The sequence below is a fragment of the Ruditapes philippinarum genome, unplaced genomic scaffold, assembly GCF_026571515.1.
Source record: "Ruditapes philippinarum isolate M1 unplaced genomic scaffold, ASM2657151v2 ctg427_1_1_1_1, whole genome shotgun sequence".
In the NCBI taxonomy this organism is placed as follows: Eukaryota; Metazoa; Mollusca; class Bivalvia; order Venerida; family Veneridae; genus Ruditapes; species Ruditapes philippinarum.
Genome location: NW_026860379.1, coordinates 336222 through 349943, shown reverse-complemented (window position 1 = coordinate 349943; position 13722 = coordinate 336222). Strand labels below are relative to the sequence as shown.

The following is a 13722-nucleotide window of genomic DNA, read 5'->3' as shown; positions in this document are numbered from 1 at the left end:
TCACTTTACTAGGTCAACATCATTTCTAATTTTACGCCTACTTTAGTGATTAACACTGCCTGCTTCGAGATGAGCCAAAATATATCAAGAAAATCAAACTTAATTGTGAAAAATGTAGGTCTAAACTAGTATTTCAAATAAAGTAAAAAGGTTCAAAAATCATTTAACAATTTATATTTTATGTGCGATTAATGACTGATTTTGCAGTATATTAGATCTATAGAATGGGTCATCTGTTACAGCAATATAACTGGTTTTCAAACAATTTTTACATATATGGAAAAAATCTGTTTACCATCAAGTTTATATAGTCTAGACTTGTCAAAGAGACAGCAAGATAGTTTTTGGATGTCCAAAGTCTTTTTTTCCCCCAAATCGGTCTGACAGTAGGAAAAGCAGTCTGATAACCCTTTACCTCATATAGACGTGTTTTGACGGCTTTTAGAACCACGTACTGTACTTGTCTTTTGTTTGGGGAATGTTGTTAAAAAAGTGATAATTTTTTCAGCACCGCCCCCTATCAAAAAGGTACATCAGGGGGGTGCCAGAAGGGGAATGTGCCCCCTTTTGTTTCGGGTGTTTGAAGGGGCGGCTGTTCCCCCCCCCCATCCTCATCGCCAAGAAAATTTTGGACATGTGACATGTGACAGACTAAAAATGGCCTCAGGTCGATCGTAAGGCAACGTGGAACCAACGCTGAAAAGCCTTAAATTTACTCCATCTCAATCCATTGAGAAGTTGCAGCATTTTGAAATCAGTTTTGATGGAAAAAAGCAATGCAAAATAGTGATTTTTTGCAATTTTTGAGACGTCCCCCCGTTGCCATGGGAAAAAGATATTTAAGATTGAGCTTGCTGTTACAGAGACTATGGTCCAGTCAACATTTTATCAGTAGTTTCATAGCAGTTTGAACTTGTAACAGGACGCTTTTCAATGAAAAGGGCCATTTTCCACAATATATGCCTTTGAGGTACATGCAAAGGGTTAAATGGGTCAAACCATTCATGCTTCAGTAATATTAATAAAGCTGGGATATAAATATTGAACAGACTGCACGTGGTTCACCTTCTTGGAGAGTCATCAGACCTCTTGAAATTACGTGTTGAGAATGATTGCTGACAGTTTCCATTTTAGGTATCAAACTGAAGTTAATCAATCTCATTTAAAGTATAAAAACAATAGAACCAGTCTTCAAAAATTGTTGTGCGCATGCTCCGCCTAAAAACACGACTTTAATTTCGTCTTCTGCCTCAATTTCTTCTTTGGACCATTGTCGGTGATTTTCTTGCTGCTCTGGCTTCCTTTTAGACATTGAGTACTTTTGTAATAGTCATTGGTTAACCTCTATATGTATCTACATAATCATTTTGTGTTTTTATTTTTTCACCTCTTGTTACCATAACAACTGTTAGAATTTCATTCATTTTATTTACGCTGTCTCGTGTAAAAGGAACATGTGGGGGCTAAGAGTGAGGTTTGGTACACCATTAACGGGTTTAAACTCCCCAACAGTGCTTAGCTAGGCTGCTGACTCCCAGGCGGCGCCTTTCTGTACGTGTTCCTCAGTTGTATGTCTCGCTTGTTTAATACTATTATGGTGACATTTTCAATTGTGCCCCTTCTTAAATTGTTGTTTTTCTCCGCTACGATAAGTACATTGTATCTTCCCTTGTGCCCCTAGTTGTTATCTCCTTTTTTTAATTTTGCACATTACCCGACCCTCGAGTCCCCTATAGCTTCCCCTGCGAGCTTTTGTTTTGTAGGCCCTTTTTTTGGTGGGGGGGTCATTAAATTGTCTTCTTTTATTTCCTTGTCTAGCTGTTTCTATTACTTCCTATTTGTATTAAATATAAGGTAATTATCCTTGTCTGTGTTTGTAATACGTACGTTGTCTACCTGTGATGTACTCACATGTATACATACAAAACCACTTAATATATTGAAGCTAGGGTCCTGCTGGGCTCCTTGCTGGTGGTGCTGCGTTGCTGGGTCGTGTCATTGAACGCCTCGCCCTTCCTTGTTATCTTTTTTTTTTCTTTTCTTTTTTCATATTTTACTTAATTAAAAACAATCAAACAAATTAAACAAAACAGCTGCAAAAAAGGCGTCTCGCATGCTTTTTTACAATGCAAACTTGTTTACATTCTTAGCAGCATGGTTTCATAACATTGAATGGCTAACATTAAATAGTTCAAATTAATTGTCATTTGGCCAATCTCCTCACAGCTAGGTGGCAGTATCAGTGTTTGGACCCCCCCTCCCCCCCTCTCTATAACTATAATTTTGATAGTGGATTTTTTAAAAATTTTATCGGGGGTTTTGTATTTGGTACCTTATGTGTTAATTATTTTTTCAGGGTTGTAACAGGAGTCCAGGGACAGATAGGGGTTGGTTGTCCAAACACTGATACTGCCACCTGTGTATCTCCTCGCATCGGTTACGTCTCTCGATTTGTAAGCCTTACTAAGGGAAGTAACCGTTGCAGGAGTTTAGTAGTCGTTCGTAACCTGAATTAATTGAACCAATCAAATATCTTGTATCTCCACTATCCTTACAACAAATATGTCGGCGCCCTTCGATAAACAAAAGCGACCGAAGGTTGGCGTCGGGGTATTTGTAACAAGTAAAGCTCATCCGGGGTGTGTTTTACTTGGGAAGCGGAAAGGGTCTTCCCCTGGCGAAGGACAGTATGCTCTTCCTGGCGGACATCTCGAGTTTGGGTTAGTTCACGAGGTTTGTTGGTCATGCAATTGGTCGAACTTGTTTGGAAAATCGGAGTGTTCCGCAAGTCATCAAATTAGAAATCAATATTGCAAGTGCGACTGTATCAACAGTGGCAAAACCCATACTGTATTAGAGACATGTTCCAGTAGTAGGCAGGCCAACTAAAGGTTAAACGAATTACGGAACTTCGGTTGTTTTCTCGAAACATTTTTGCCTTATTAGCACAGCTTCAAATTTGAAAACTTGTTAACATGTGTAATTGAAAAGAGGTGTGTATAAACCATGACAGCATTTGGGCTATCCAAAAATACTGCTGGTTTCATCTGACACTCAATCTTGGCTTTAAATAATGGTATATCTACACAAATGAAACTATAAAGCAGGTTTGTTTTTCATTTTATGTTCTGTATGATATAAATTAATCGATACAAAATCCCAAATAGTAGTTTAAGAAACACAAAAACGTTAAAGTAAACAAAAGAAATATTCAGATTATTTGCTTGAAACCAGAATGATTATTTGTTAAAGCATATTAATGCAGTTCATCCCGACTTTGTAGCAGACAGAAGTCGTACATAATAAATTGAAACATGTTAATTTAGATTTAAGAAGTATGATGGAGTGAATCCCCTTTGGTAACATTAATCTCAGAAAACTTTGTCATATCAAAACAAAATGGTAGAAATCGAAACACTTGTGCAAATGATTTTATCGAAATGAGATTTTTCAATTATTACTGTTTAATAATTGTTCTGAAATACTTGTTTAAATCTCTTGAAAGGCATTAAAATAGCTTTGTACACTTCTCAGAGAAAGTTGGGTGGACTGTGCTGACCGTGAAGTTCAGGAAGAGACTGGACTCAAACTGACCAATGTACAGTATTGTACTACTGTTAATGCAGTTGAAGTAAAAAATGACTATCACTACATCACTGTGTTTATGAGAGGGGAACCAGCTTCTGCTAATTTGGAGCCAGAAAACTTGGAACCAGATAAATGTGAAGGTAACCTTTTTCATTATTTTCTTTTCTGAAGCGCATAGAGCCTGAGAGTGAGTAACCCATAAATAAAATGTTCTTTGTATTTGTTTCTTAAAGTGAAACTACAGACTTGAACATTTAGAAATTGACGCGGATTCACTTTGCGAGTTTCTTAAGAAACATTATATGCATTGGTTACTAACCAGAATGAGCTGACTCTACACTTATCCCATGTAAAGTAATAAAATATTAAAACAGGTATGGAAGAAAGCATGAATGCAGTTATTTCAGCAAAATTGTCGTACATAATTATTATCCTGCAATATTGATTTATCATACAATATAGATTGCTTATTATAAACTTCTGTTCAATTAACAATTCAATCATTCATGCCAATGGAAATTATAGGAAATATAATGTTGAAGTAATCTTGTAGCTGTCTGTAGAATTTGGAATAAATATTTATATGCCAAGGTAACTTATGCTCCTTTTGTTTTGAAAACAGTTTAATAGGGTTTATACTTTATTACTTTTATTTGGTCATTGAATATTTTCCAAAACATACATTTGCACTTAATTAACTCTTATTTACAATTAAATCGATGCTATATAATTAACAATGTTTTGATTTTTGCACTTTGAAGGATGGACCTGGTGTAAATGGGATAAGTTTCCACAATTGGAGTCGCTGTTCTGCCCTTTAAGAGTTCTTCGAAATCAAGGCTATGACCCTTTCAAATGACAGTACAATAGCCATACTTCAATTGCAAATTCCTAAAAGAGGGGCAATCGAATGACCGAATTGTTAGAGGCCGAGAGTATCACGAACTTTAAAATATATTAAAGATTATATATATATAACTATGTGCTTAGTATCGACAAGCCTTGCAGTATTACAGTTTTGGAGACATTCTTGTACGAGAAGTGTAAACATACTGAAAAATAAAAGTTTCTGTAATTTTGATCTTGTGTTTTTTAGTCAATAATGTTTTCTTGTTAGCCCGTTCTTATGCATGTATATTAAGTAAAAATAAAAGTTTCTGTAATTTTGATCTTGTGTTTTTTAGTCAATAATGTTTTCTTGTTAGCCCGTTCTTATGCATGTATATTAAGTAATAAATATATTCTTAGAGATAACCTAACTTTAACATCAAAATTACAAAAAAGAAGTCGTATGGACTTTTTTGGCTCATAAAGTCATATGGAGTCATATGGCTCGAATTTGTTTTGTTGAGTTTTAAGTTACATTAACACTGCAGAAGTCATTGACAACTCTCCAGCTGAACTGGTCGAGGAAGACCTCAAATGCGCCTTCGTTACCTTGAACACGGTGCATATCCATATCGGTACCCTCTTTGCGAAATCTGCTGAAACGGTACCCTCTTTGAACATGCACAAGTCATTCTCTGCTAAAAACAAACCAGCGGTGGATAACAATCCAATAAAATTTCATTATATTAAGGAAAGGAGGTATGACACGTAGAAAAGATGTATACCACGGAACACTAGAATGTTTTATTTATGTGCTGATTTGTCATGTGCCCGATTTTCATGTACTGCAACTTCACAATAAGCTACAAAAAATCGACATGTCTTGCCTCGCCCATCACCTCGACATATTTTTCGGGCTGAAATGAACCTGTGGCTTGATTATATATGCATCATACATATTTAATATGTTCATATACATATCATCTCCGAACAAATGTCAGTATATTGTCAAAAATAAATGAAATTTTTTAAAAAACACCCTACTTTCGGTTTTGCAGCGGCACGGGCTACCTCTCTTTATTTGAATTTTTATATCACAGGTACCCTCTCATTTTTTAACACATAGGTACCTTCAAAGCACGACATATGCTTTTATTTGCGTTATTCGTTAAGTATGCATGTAATATTTCTTACTCCTATGTAAATATTTTATATTCAGCGATTAACGCAAATATAAGCATATGTTGTGCTTTGAGGGTACCTATGTGTTAAAAAATGAGAGGGTACCTGTGATATAAAAATTCAAATAAAGAGAGGTAGCCCGTGCCGCTGCAAAACCGAAAGTAGGGTGTTTTTATGAATTTTTCATTTATTTTTGACAATATACTGACATTTGTCCGAAGATGATTTGTATATGAACATATTAAATATGTATGATGCATATATAATCAAGCCATAGGTTCATTTCAGTCCGAAAAATATGTCGAGGTGATGGGCGAGGCAAGACATGTCGATTTTTTGTAGCTTATTGTGAAGTTGCAGTACATGAAAATCGGGCACATGACAAATCAGCACATAAATAAAACATTCTAGTGTTCCGTGGTATACATCTTTTCTACGTGTCATACCTCCTTTCCTTATTATAATGACATTTTACTGGATTGTTATCCACCGCTGGTTTGTTTTAGCAGAGAATGACCTGTGCATGTTCAAAGAGGGTACCGTTTCAGCAGATTTCGCAAAGAGGGTACCGATATGGATATGCACCGTGTTGAACGTTCGTAAGCTACCTGGATGGCCTCTTCATATGAAAGAATTCAAAGTTCCTGATAGGATGTGAGGTGCAGATTGTTTTAAGCCTACGACCTTAGTATCGTTTACCACTCGACAAAATATATCCAATTAATTTGATCGTTTAATCAAAACCCTATGAATTATTAAAATATATTTTGTCACAATTTAAAACGAGAAGTATACAATAGCGCTCCTAATAATGGAATAAGTTTTACACAATAAAAAGTGTGAAACATTTACTTACAAATATGCATACCAATACTTTCTTGAAAAATGTGGCTTACACATACTTTTATGACATTTTCGACGTAAGGTCTAAAACTTTTTTAAATTCTGCAGAATATTTGAATTACTTGTGAATGTCTAATGTAATTCACATTTCAGAGAATCTTGGGAGGATTGTGCCAGTAGAGAAACTCTCGAAGAAACAGGCCTCCGTTTAACAAATGTTCGTTTCTGTACTGTAGAGAATGGGGTTGACCTAGATAATGACTATCATTATTTAGAGTTGTATATGTCCGGCGAAGTCGACGTAACATATAAAGCCGAACCAGAAAATACAGAACCAGAAAAAAATGAAGGTCACTTACAAATTTAATCTAATTAAACGTTTCTATATTTTAATTAAGCTGAAAAAATACATGCGATGAAATTGTTGGATCAGATGAATGTAAATATGGTCAAATAATTGTAAATATTAAAAACTGAAAGTTTAGAAGAATGAAAGTTTAGAATACGTCATGTGTGTCTTTGTCTTTTATAGCCAGTTAAAATCACCAAGAAGGTATATTTTAAGTAGCCTTGAAAATCAAAGCAAGTTTGACAATCAATAAATTAATCAATATACATCGTAATTTTGTATTTCAGGTTGGTTTTGGACGTCATGGGAAGCCTTGCCACCTCCAGAAGAATTGTTTTATCCTCTTAGGTTGTTAAAACAGCAAGGATATAAACCAAATTTTCTCTAGCCTTAATTACAACTTCATGTCATAATACATGGGAAAGAAATAAGAATCGAAAAAAATAAGAATGAAAGAATCGAAAGAAATGCGAATTAAAAGAAAACTATGTAAATAAAATGTCGAAATGGCAAATCAAGTCAGGTTCAGCAAGTATTGTAGCATTGTGCTTTGCAGTGACCTTTTCAGAGTTAATGTTTGAAAATAGCAAAATAAATGTAAAATATAGTATATAATACTCTTGTTTTAATTGCATTATTTATTATAGTCATTATATGAATATATCATTACGAGAAAAACTTGCAGCCATCATTCCATAGTAGCTTGGATGAAGATTCGCGTAGACTTGTGACTTCCATGATGTTACACCCGCGTGTGCTAACATTCCATGAAGCATAACTAGACCGGTGTATCCACAAGAAAGAGCCCGATCAACAAGTGTGCCGGCCTCCACGAGAAAGTTATAATTCAAAGTGCGAGCCCAATTGCCAATAGCCTGAAATTAAGTTGGAATATGTACTGTCTAGCAGTCCAAAATTAATCTGTAGGATATCCAGACCACAAGAAGGGCTATCAAAATTGCACAAAGAAAGTGCCTTCTTGTTATATTCTTATTTAATCTTGCATATCTAATGCAAGTGAACTTTTTACTATGAATACAAAAGATTTAATTAATATTGATAAGAAATACCAAAGGTATTTCAAATTTATCAGACTAAACAAACCGTATTTTGTATGATTTCTGGCATGATGGTGTTTTGGAAAATTAGGTAATGATTTGGCCTGGCGATGAACAGGCAATATTAATCAAAGATGAAAGACAAAATGAGTCGTATATGCAAACTTTGGCAAAAAACCGTTACTAACATTGTCGAAAGGTTGTGATGTATTGGAATATCCGTATGGTCCATCAGCTTTGTGAGTGTGTGCTAGGTCAGCGCTTATTATAACAGCAATTCTCTGTGGGGACTCCTCGAGCAATTTGAAAAAGTCATCACCTGTTATACGGGGTAATAAATTAATAATGAATCAAAAGATCATGAACAAAATACCTTAGCATTTTAAGTGTAAACAAAACAAAGGAACAAAGAAAGAAAACTATTACAAAATATGAAACTTAATGCAATGATGCATTTCAGCTCCTTGTTAAGTAAAATATTTGCTATATCGTTCAACGTGAAAACTTTGGTTAGATCTCATGTCGACTCATCCTCAAGAATTATTAACTACGTACAAGTTTATAACATCAGATCGTAAAAATGATTCTTTCTATAGTTTATCATGTAAAAATGTAGGAGAGTCTTATATGACTTGGACTATTAAGTCATATAATAACGTTTTTCATTGTTCAAAGATATAATTAAGTAAATTTGAGAAATCCATTGCCAGTTTTCATTGATATATGCTGTGTTATGTGGACAAAACCTTTTGGAAAATCCGGAAAACTGGAGAACCCTCGAGAGCAATGTGTAAAAAAAGAAATTATAGACTCTTTGATTGGGTCATTTCATTAATTAGCGAGTGCAACATCTTTCACGTCCCATAACTTCGCGCCCTATGCAGTATATTTGATCTTCAACACAGTTTTGAAACCAGTATTTACAATATGAATTTGATTTTATATATTATGAGAGACAATATTATCCTTCTACACGCAAGTTTCTTCATCATTAATGTTGACGCTGGAAATCCAACCAACATCGTTGTTTCTTTAATTATTGTATGATCAATCAGCAGTTGAGTGGCTTTGTTTGAGTAAAGTCGCGCACGAAAATTCTTTATCATTCATTTATGTATTGTTTTGATTAAGATATCTGAGTAAAATCCCATATTCTATCACATGCCATTTTTTTTTACCTAACTGAAGTAGTTCCGGTATCATCTTTACACTGTCTGAGTATCTCCTTGTTGGTTGGGACAAAATCACGATTTTGGTTGTAGATGAATTTCCCGACAAAAGAAGTGGGATAACCTCGCCCCATCTGAAACGAAACGCTTTTATGCAGAATAGATAGATCTCTACAACCTAAATAAAAACGGAATCCCTAAAGAATGCCCAAAACGACAAAATTGAAAATGTTGCAGGCTCGGTTTGATTGAGTATGTTTATAGACGGTACTAACGAACTTTGCTGGCCTGGTTCAAAATGTGCCCATGACTTGAATTTTATTTACAACAAATATTTTATTAAAGGATTCTAATAGAGTTGCTAATTATTTAGATTTATTCACGTTCTTTTTTTTAGGATTTGATTTCATAAAGTTAGTTTTACATCTCACTTAGCTACGTCGACATTGCACCTTAAGCACCCTCTGTAAATAACATTATGAATAAAATTCAAAAAATGCATGTACTGCATGCTAGATCATTATTAATCTAACCGTAATGGAATGGAATTATCGTTCCCTTCCGGTCCAAAGGCTGATAACAATGACACGTTTCTTTCGTATCCAAACCTTTGGAATATTGCGGAAGCTATTTGTGCTTCTAATTGTACACTGAGGTTGTAACGGCATGGCAAGATCAAACAATCATCAACATCTCCATATCCTTTTAAAAATGAAATACATATAGTGTTGTATGGATCAAACATATACGGCTGGTATTAGATGCGATAAAATAAGTTATTTATTTACATAAATTACGTACTGGTGTCTGCAAAGGTATATTATATTTCGAACCCACTATATCCAACCATTTCTGAATCACTGGATTTTCTCAATTGAATTTAAAGAAAAAAGTCATCGTTATGACTTCAATATGGTTATGGTTCAATATTACGGCTTTGGAAATATACTTCGGAATTTTTGCAAAGTTAAATGATAACTATCCTTTTTATATAATATTTCTTTTCCACCTTTGCAGATTTTACCATTTTAAGTGCTGAATTTGATCTATGTAAAAAATATAGGTTTTTTTCACAAGATATATATATGACAGTTTTTTTTTAAATATTTTTTCTCTTGATATATGTTCAAATGAATTGCTAGCAAGTAGGCCTATTATTTTGCATTTTCCATTCAGTGTTCCAAATATCATCAAACATTAATCACTTCTATATATTAACTTCCTGACAGTTTGGACATTGGTGCTAATTTTGATTACAATGAAAAAAATCTTTGAGAGAACTCATTATCGTCAATTACAGCTAGCTAGTGCATGAATTCCGACAAACTTGAAATGTACTTTCGCATTGTAATACTTAAACACTGATAAATACATTCAAATGAAATGAAAAGATTGGAAAGATCTGCAAAGTATCTAGAGCTATTGATTTCTAAAATACAGAACATACCCGAACCAACATCATTGCTATATAACAAGAAATTTCGATAATCTGATAATCCGTGCGGTGTACTTAGAAATATCACATCCGGATTGATGTTCCGAACATCTCTGCCAACTTTCAGACAGGCTTCATGTAACGTCTTGGCTTCATTTCTCTCCGTTTGGTTTTTCGTGTTGAAGTTCCGTGGATCAAGTGCTACTCCACCATGCGGCAAAACAAATCCGCCCACAACTTTACCATTTGTATACCCGTACAAATGAACATTTAATAGAATAATAATTAAACTTTTGAAATAATACTCCATTGTTACTTTCACTGATATTAACAAAGAGTTGTTTTTTTCCTGTTATCATACAGCAAGTCAAAGGTCATATACATCTATTTATAAACAGAAAAGCTACTTTCCGGATCAAAATATTGTAATGGAATACCTCCCTTACAAATTTGGACATTTCAAATGACATGACAATTTACGTTATACTTTCAACAGAAATCAACATGTGCATATATAATTCTATAAATCATGAACTGTTCTTACTTAAAATGTATTAACAATGATCAAATAGTGCTACCTTTTTAACAAATGGACTTTATTCCACGAAACACAACGTAAAACTTGAATATCAGCATTGTTGACAGTTCTCTTTTAAGAAGAGTATCACATTAGGATAGATAACTCTCGCCACAAAATGGTCAGATGACCCTAATTAATTTCCTGATGAATATCTAATAATTTGGAACATTTACAGTTACTATAATATATCACAAAGTGAATATCTACAGACATTATTGGAAGATTCAGACGGCGCTTTCTTCTGTCATTTTCCATGTTTAAAAATGGCGGACACAGAACTTTGGAACTACTTATTTGTATTTCAGTCTGGCTTTTTATGAATGTATATTTGTTTACATTTAAACTTTCAGGATTTCTTATTTATGTAAAAATAATTGTAAGCCTGATTTGAGCCGGATGATTTTCTGTCTTTATCATATTTTATTAAGTGAGAACTGTATTTTATCTGCGTAATAGAATACGTCTGCATATATCACTACGCTTGAGTATTTTGGACCGGCTTTTTGTTAATATGTATTTTTAAATGTTATTTCAGATATGTTTATGTGGCTTTTCAATTAAGCCATATATGTGCTACTTATGTCTGTTAGAACTTCTATTGTTATTGCTATATTGTTAAATATTGTTAAAGACTGATCACTGGACCTAGTCTTAAGCCGGGATTTTCATTGGCTGGGGCACTCTTTGTAGCGTCCCAAAAGTTTATAAATAGGGGTGACTGTCGTCATTTGGCATCTTCTTCTCAACTGTAAAAACTTGAGAAGTACCCAAAGCTCAGATAGCTCTAAAGCTTCACAGCAGTCTTACCTGATCTATAAATTTATTTAGAATTGCCTGTAACAGATTACTATCTTCTAAGGTACAACTAGTGGAAATATTGTTTAGAAATAATAACTTACCTTTATTTGCTGAGCGTTAAGCTATCCAGTACTATAGTAAACAACAACAGTTCACTTACAGAAGTCTATTACAAATTCATTTGATGCTGAACCTAATATGAATTATCACGTTATGGCAGACCCTAAAAGATGCATTGGTCTTAGAAATTTCCAACATCCTGTCATACTTTACATTTATTTGTAACTAAATGTTCATAACCGAAGAAGATCCCATTGCATAAGCCTAGGTCCTCTATTGTCGAGTATTGTCAATGCCGGTATTTAATCCATCGAAGAAGAATTGTTCATGCCGCCCGATATTAATCCGTTTATAACGATAGATCTACGTCACAGAGTAGTATTGTCAGCGAATATCATATACATATTTATTGAGATGTACTTGTTATATATGATGTCACATTATTAAATGACGTTTACATGTTAATCGAGTTACTGATGTCTTGTACCAGTTTCCTGTGTTTATACCAATGCAGGACTTACCTATATTTGTACACTCTATCCTAAGTAATAGGTTGTATAAATCCTGGTTATATAAATATCCTGACAAGATGACCAGATACTTACAAAGGATCCCTTGATGAAACTATGATGTCTCTATTATGATGTGAGCCTACCTCTTATGATGTATACTACAAAGATGACTAAGATGTGTTGAAGCTATGTCTGATGTTTAAAACAACAGCTACTTGTAAGTGTATGTAATATGGAGTAGAAGTATTGCCATACACTTACTAGTTAATACAGTGGCCGGTATCCTGATTAATAAGGATTTGGTAACTACCCTAGGGGGGTAGGTCCTTACAACTTGGTGTCAGAAGTGGGATATCCTTTTCTTACAGGGTATCCAGAGACGAATTCACACTTGGCAGACGTAGCTAAAATCAGATGAGAGAACCTTGGGATGATAGTGACATGTGATACTACTTATTCTACTAACTATATATCGTTTACTTTTAGATATTACATCATATATGCAGAGACAGTAACTAGACAATAGAAGGCGTATGCAGTGGTATTATTCTTAGTCTTTGGCAAAGGACCTTGTCAAAGATACTCAACTAATGTATATATGTTATTCTTTATTTTTTAAGATCAAACATGGCAGATTCTGATCCTGAAATACAATTTAATACAATGAATAGCTGTGATGAAACAATAGAGGCAGCACATAATGATGACAGTGGAAATGAGGCAGAACAAACAGCATATTATACTTTACCATCAGCAACTGACACTGACGAAGATGACGAAGAACCGAAGGACAGTCAACAACGTTGTAATACTCCTATGCGGAATGATTATGTAAATAGCAGCTCTGGGCAGGGAGATAATCCTGAAGACAAACCGAATGAAACTAGAAACAGTACTAGGAGATCTGGACGAAGAATCAATTTTAATGAGGAAATTGGTGATGACGAAAACCAATACCATGGCCTGAACGATAGACGAGGAAGGCGAAGATATATCCGTAAACCTGAGAATATTGAACAATATTCTGATTCCGATGAAGACGACATTGACGAAAGACGGGTACATCGTAGACGAATTAAAGTAAACCGCGATAATAGAAGAGAGCATTACAACACCGAGGAAATATCTAACCGAAATTATGAGCTGGACACAAATGATAATCAAAGCAATATAAGTAATAAAAGAAACAAACCAAATCTTCCTGTCATTAAACCAACAATTTATGATGGTACCGAAGACTGGGAAAGTTATTTTTCTCATTTTTCTAATTGTGCAGATCTGGGTAAGTGGTCTAATGAAGAGAAGGCACTTACTTTAGCT

General features: G+C 34.4%; 2 protein-coding genes across 3 annotated transcripts; one reads left to right on the top strand and one right to left on the bottom strand.

Annotated features, from left to right (window-relative positions):
* The first annotated feature begins 2521 nt into the window (after positions 1-2521).
* LOC132759830 (nucleotide triphosphate diphosphatase NUDT15-like) lies at positions 2522-7397 on the top strand. Of its 2 annotated transcripts, none has more exons than XM_060751689.1 (3): positions 2522-2720; positions 3535-3728; positions 4350-4669. In XM_060751689.1, the coding sequence occupies exons 1-3, from the start codon at positions 2563-2565 to the stop codon at positions 4445-4447; spliced, it is 450 nt and encodes a 149-aa protein (XP_060607672.1). In that variant the 5' UTR covers positions 2522-2562; the 3' UTR covers positions 4448-4669. The 2 variants fall into 2 exon arrangements, with proteins under 2 accessions (XP_060607672.1, XP_060607671.1); XM_060751688.1 differs by lacking the exons at positions 3535-3728; positions 4350-4669 and adding exons at positions 6595-6791; positions 7078-7397 and having other exon boundaries at positions 2531-2720.
* LOC132759829 (protein CA_C1420-like) lies at positions 6314-10830 on the bottom strand. The gene is made up of 6 exons (XM_060751687.1): positions 10465-10830; positions 9551-9719; positions 9027-9151; positions 8037-8167; positions 7461-7665; positions 6314-7179 (listed from the first exon to the last, which is right to left on the bottom strand). Exons 1-6 carry the CDS (start codon positions 10760-10762, stop codon positions 7175-7177), a joined length of 933 nt encoding a protein of 310 aa, XP_060607670.1. The 5' UTR covers positions 10763-10830; the 3' UTR covers positions 6314-7174.
* Positions 10831-13722: the final 2892 nt, after the last annotated feature.

What these genes read in the sequence shown, in the direction of transcription:
- LOC132759829 (XM_060751687.1), bottom strand. Translation starts at nt 10,762, where the DNA reads ATGGAGTATTATTTCAAAAGTTTAATTATTATTCTATTAAATGTTCAT. An exon ending in ACCGGAACTACTTCAGTTAG is followed by an intron (nt 8,168 to 9,026) that starts GTAAAAAAAAAT and finishes CCCGTATAACAG; the next exon opens with GTGATGACTTTTTCAAATTG. An exon ending in CATCACAACCTTTCGACAAT is followed by an intron (nt 7,666 to 8,036) that starts GTTAGTAACGGT and finishes ACTTAATTTCAG; the next exon opens with GCTATTGGCAATTGGGCTCG.
- LOC132759830 (XM_060751688.1), top strand. Translation starts at nt 2,563, where the DNA reads ATGTCGGCGCCCTTCGATAAACAAAAGCGACCGAAGGTTGGCGTCGGG. An exon ending in GGCGGACATCTCGAGTTTGG is followed by an intron (nt 2,721 to 6,594) that starts GTTAGTTCACGA and finishes TTCACATTTCAG; the next exon opens with AGAATCTTGGGAGGATTGTG. An exon ending in AGAACCAGAAAAAAATGAAG is followed by an intron (nt 6,792 to 7,077) that starts GTCACTTACAAA and finishes TTTGTATTTCAG; the next exon opens with GTTGGTTTTGGACGTCATGG.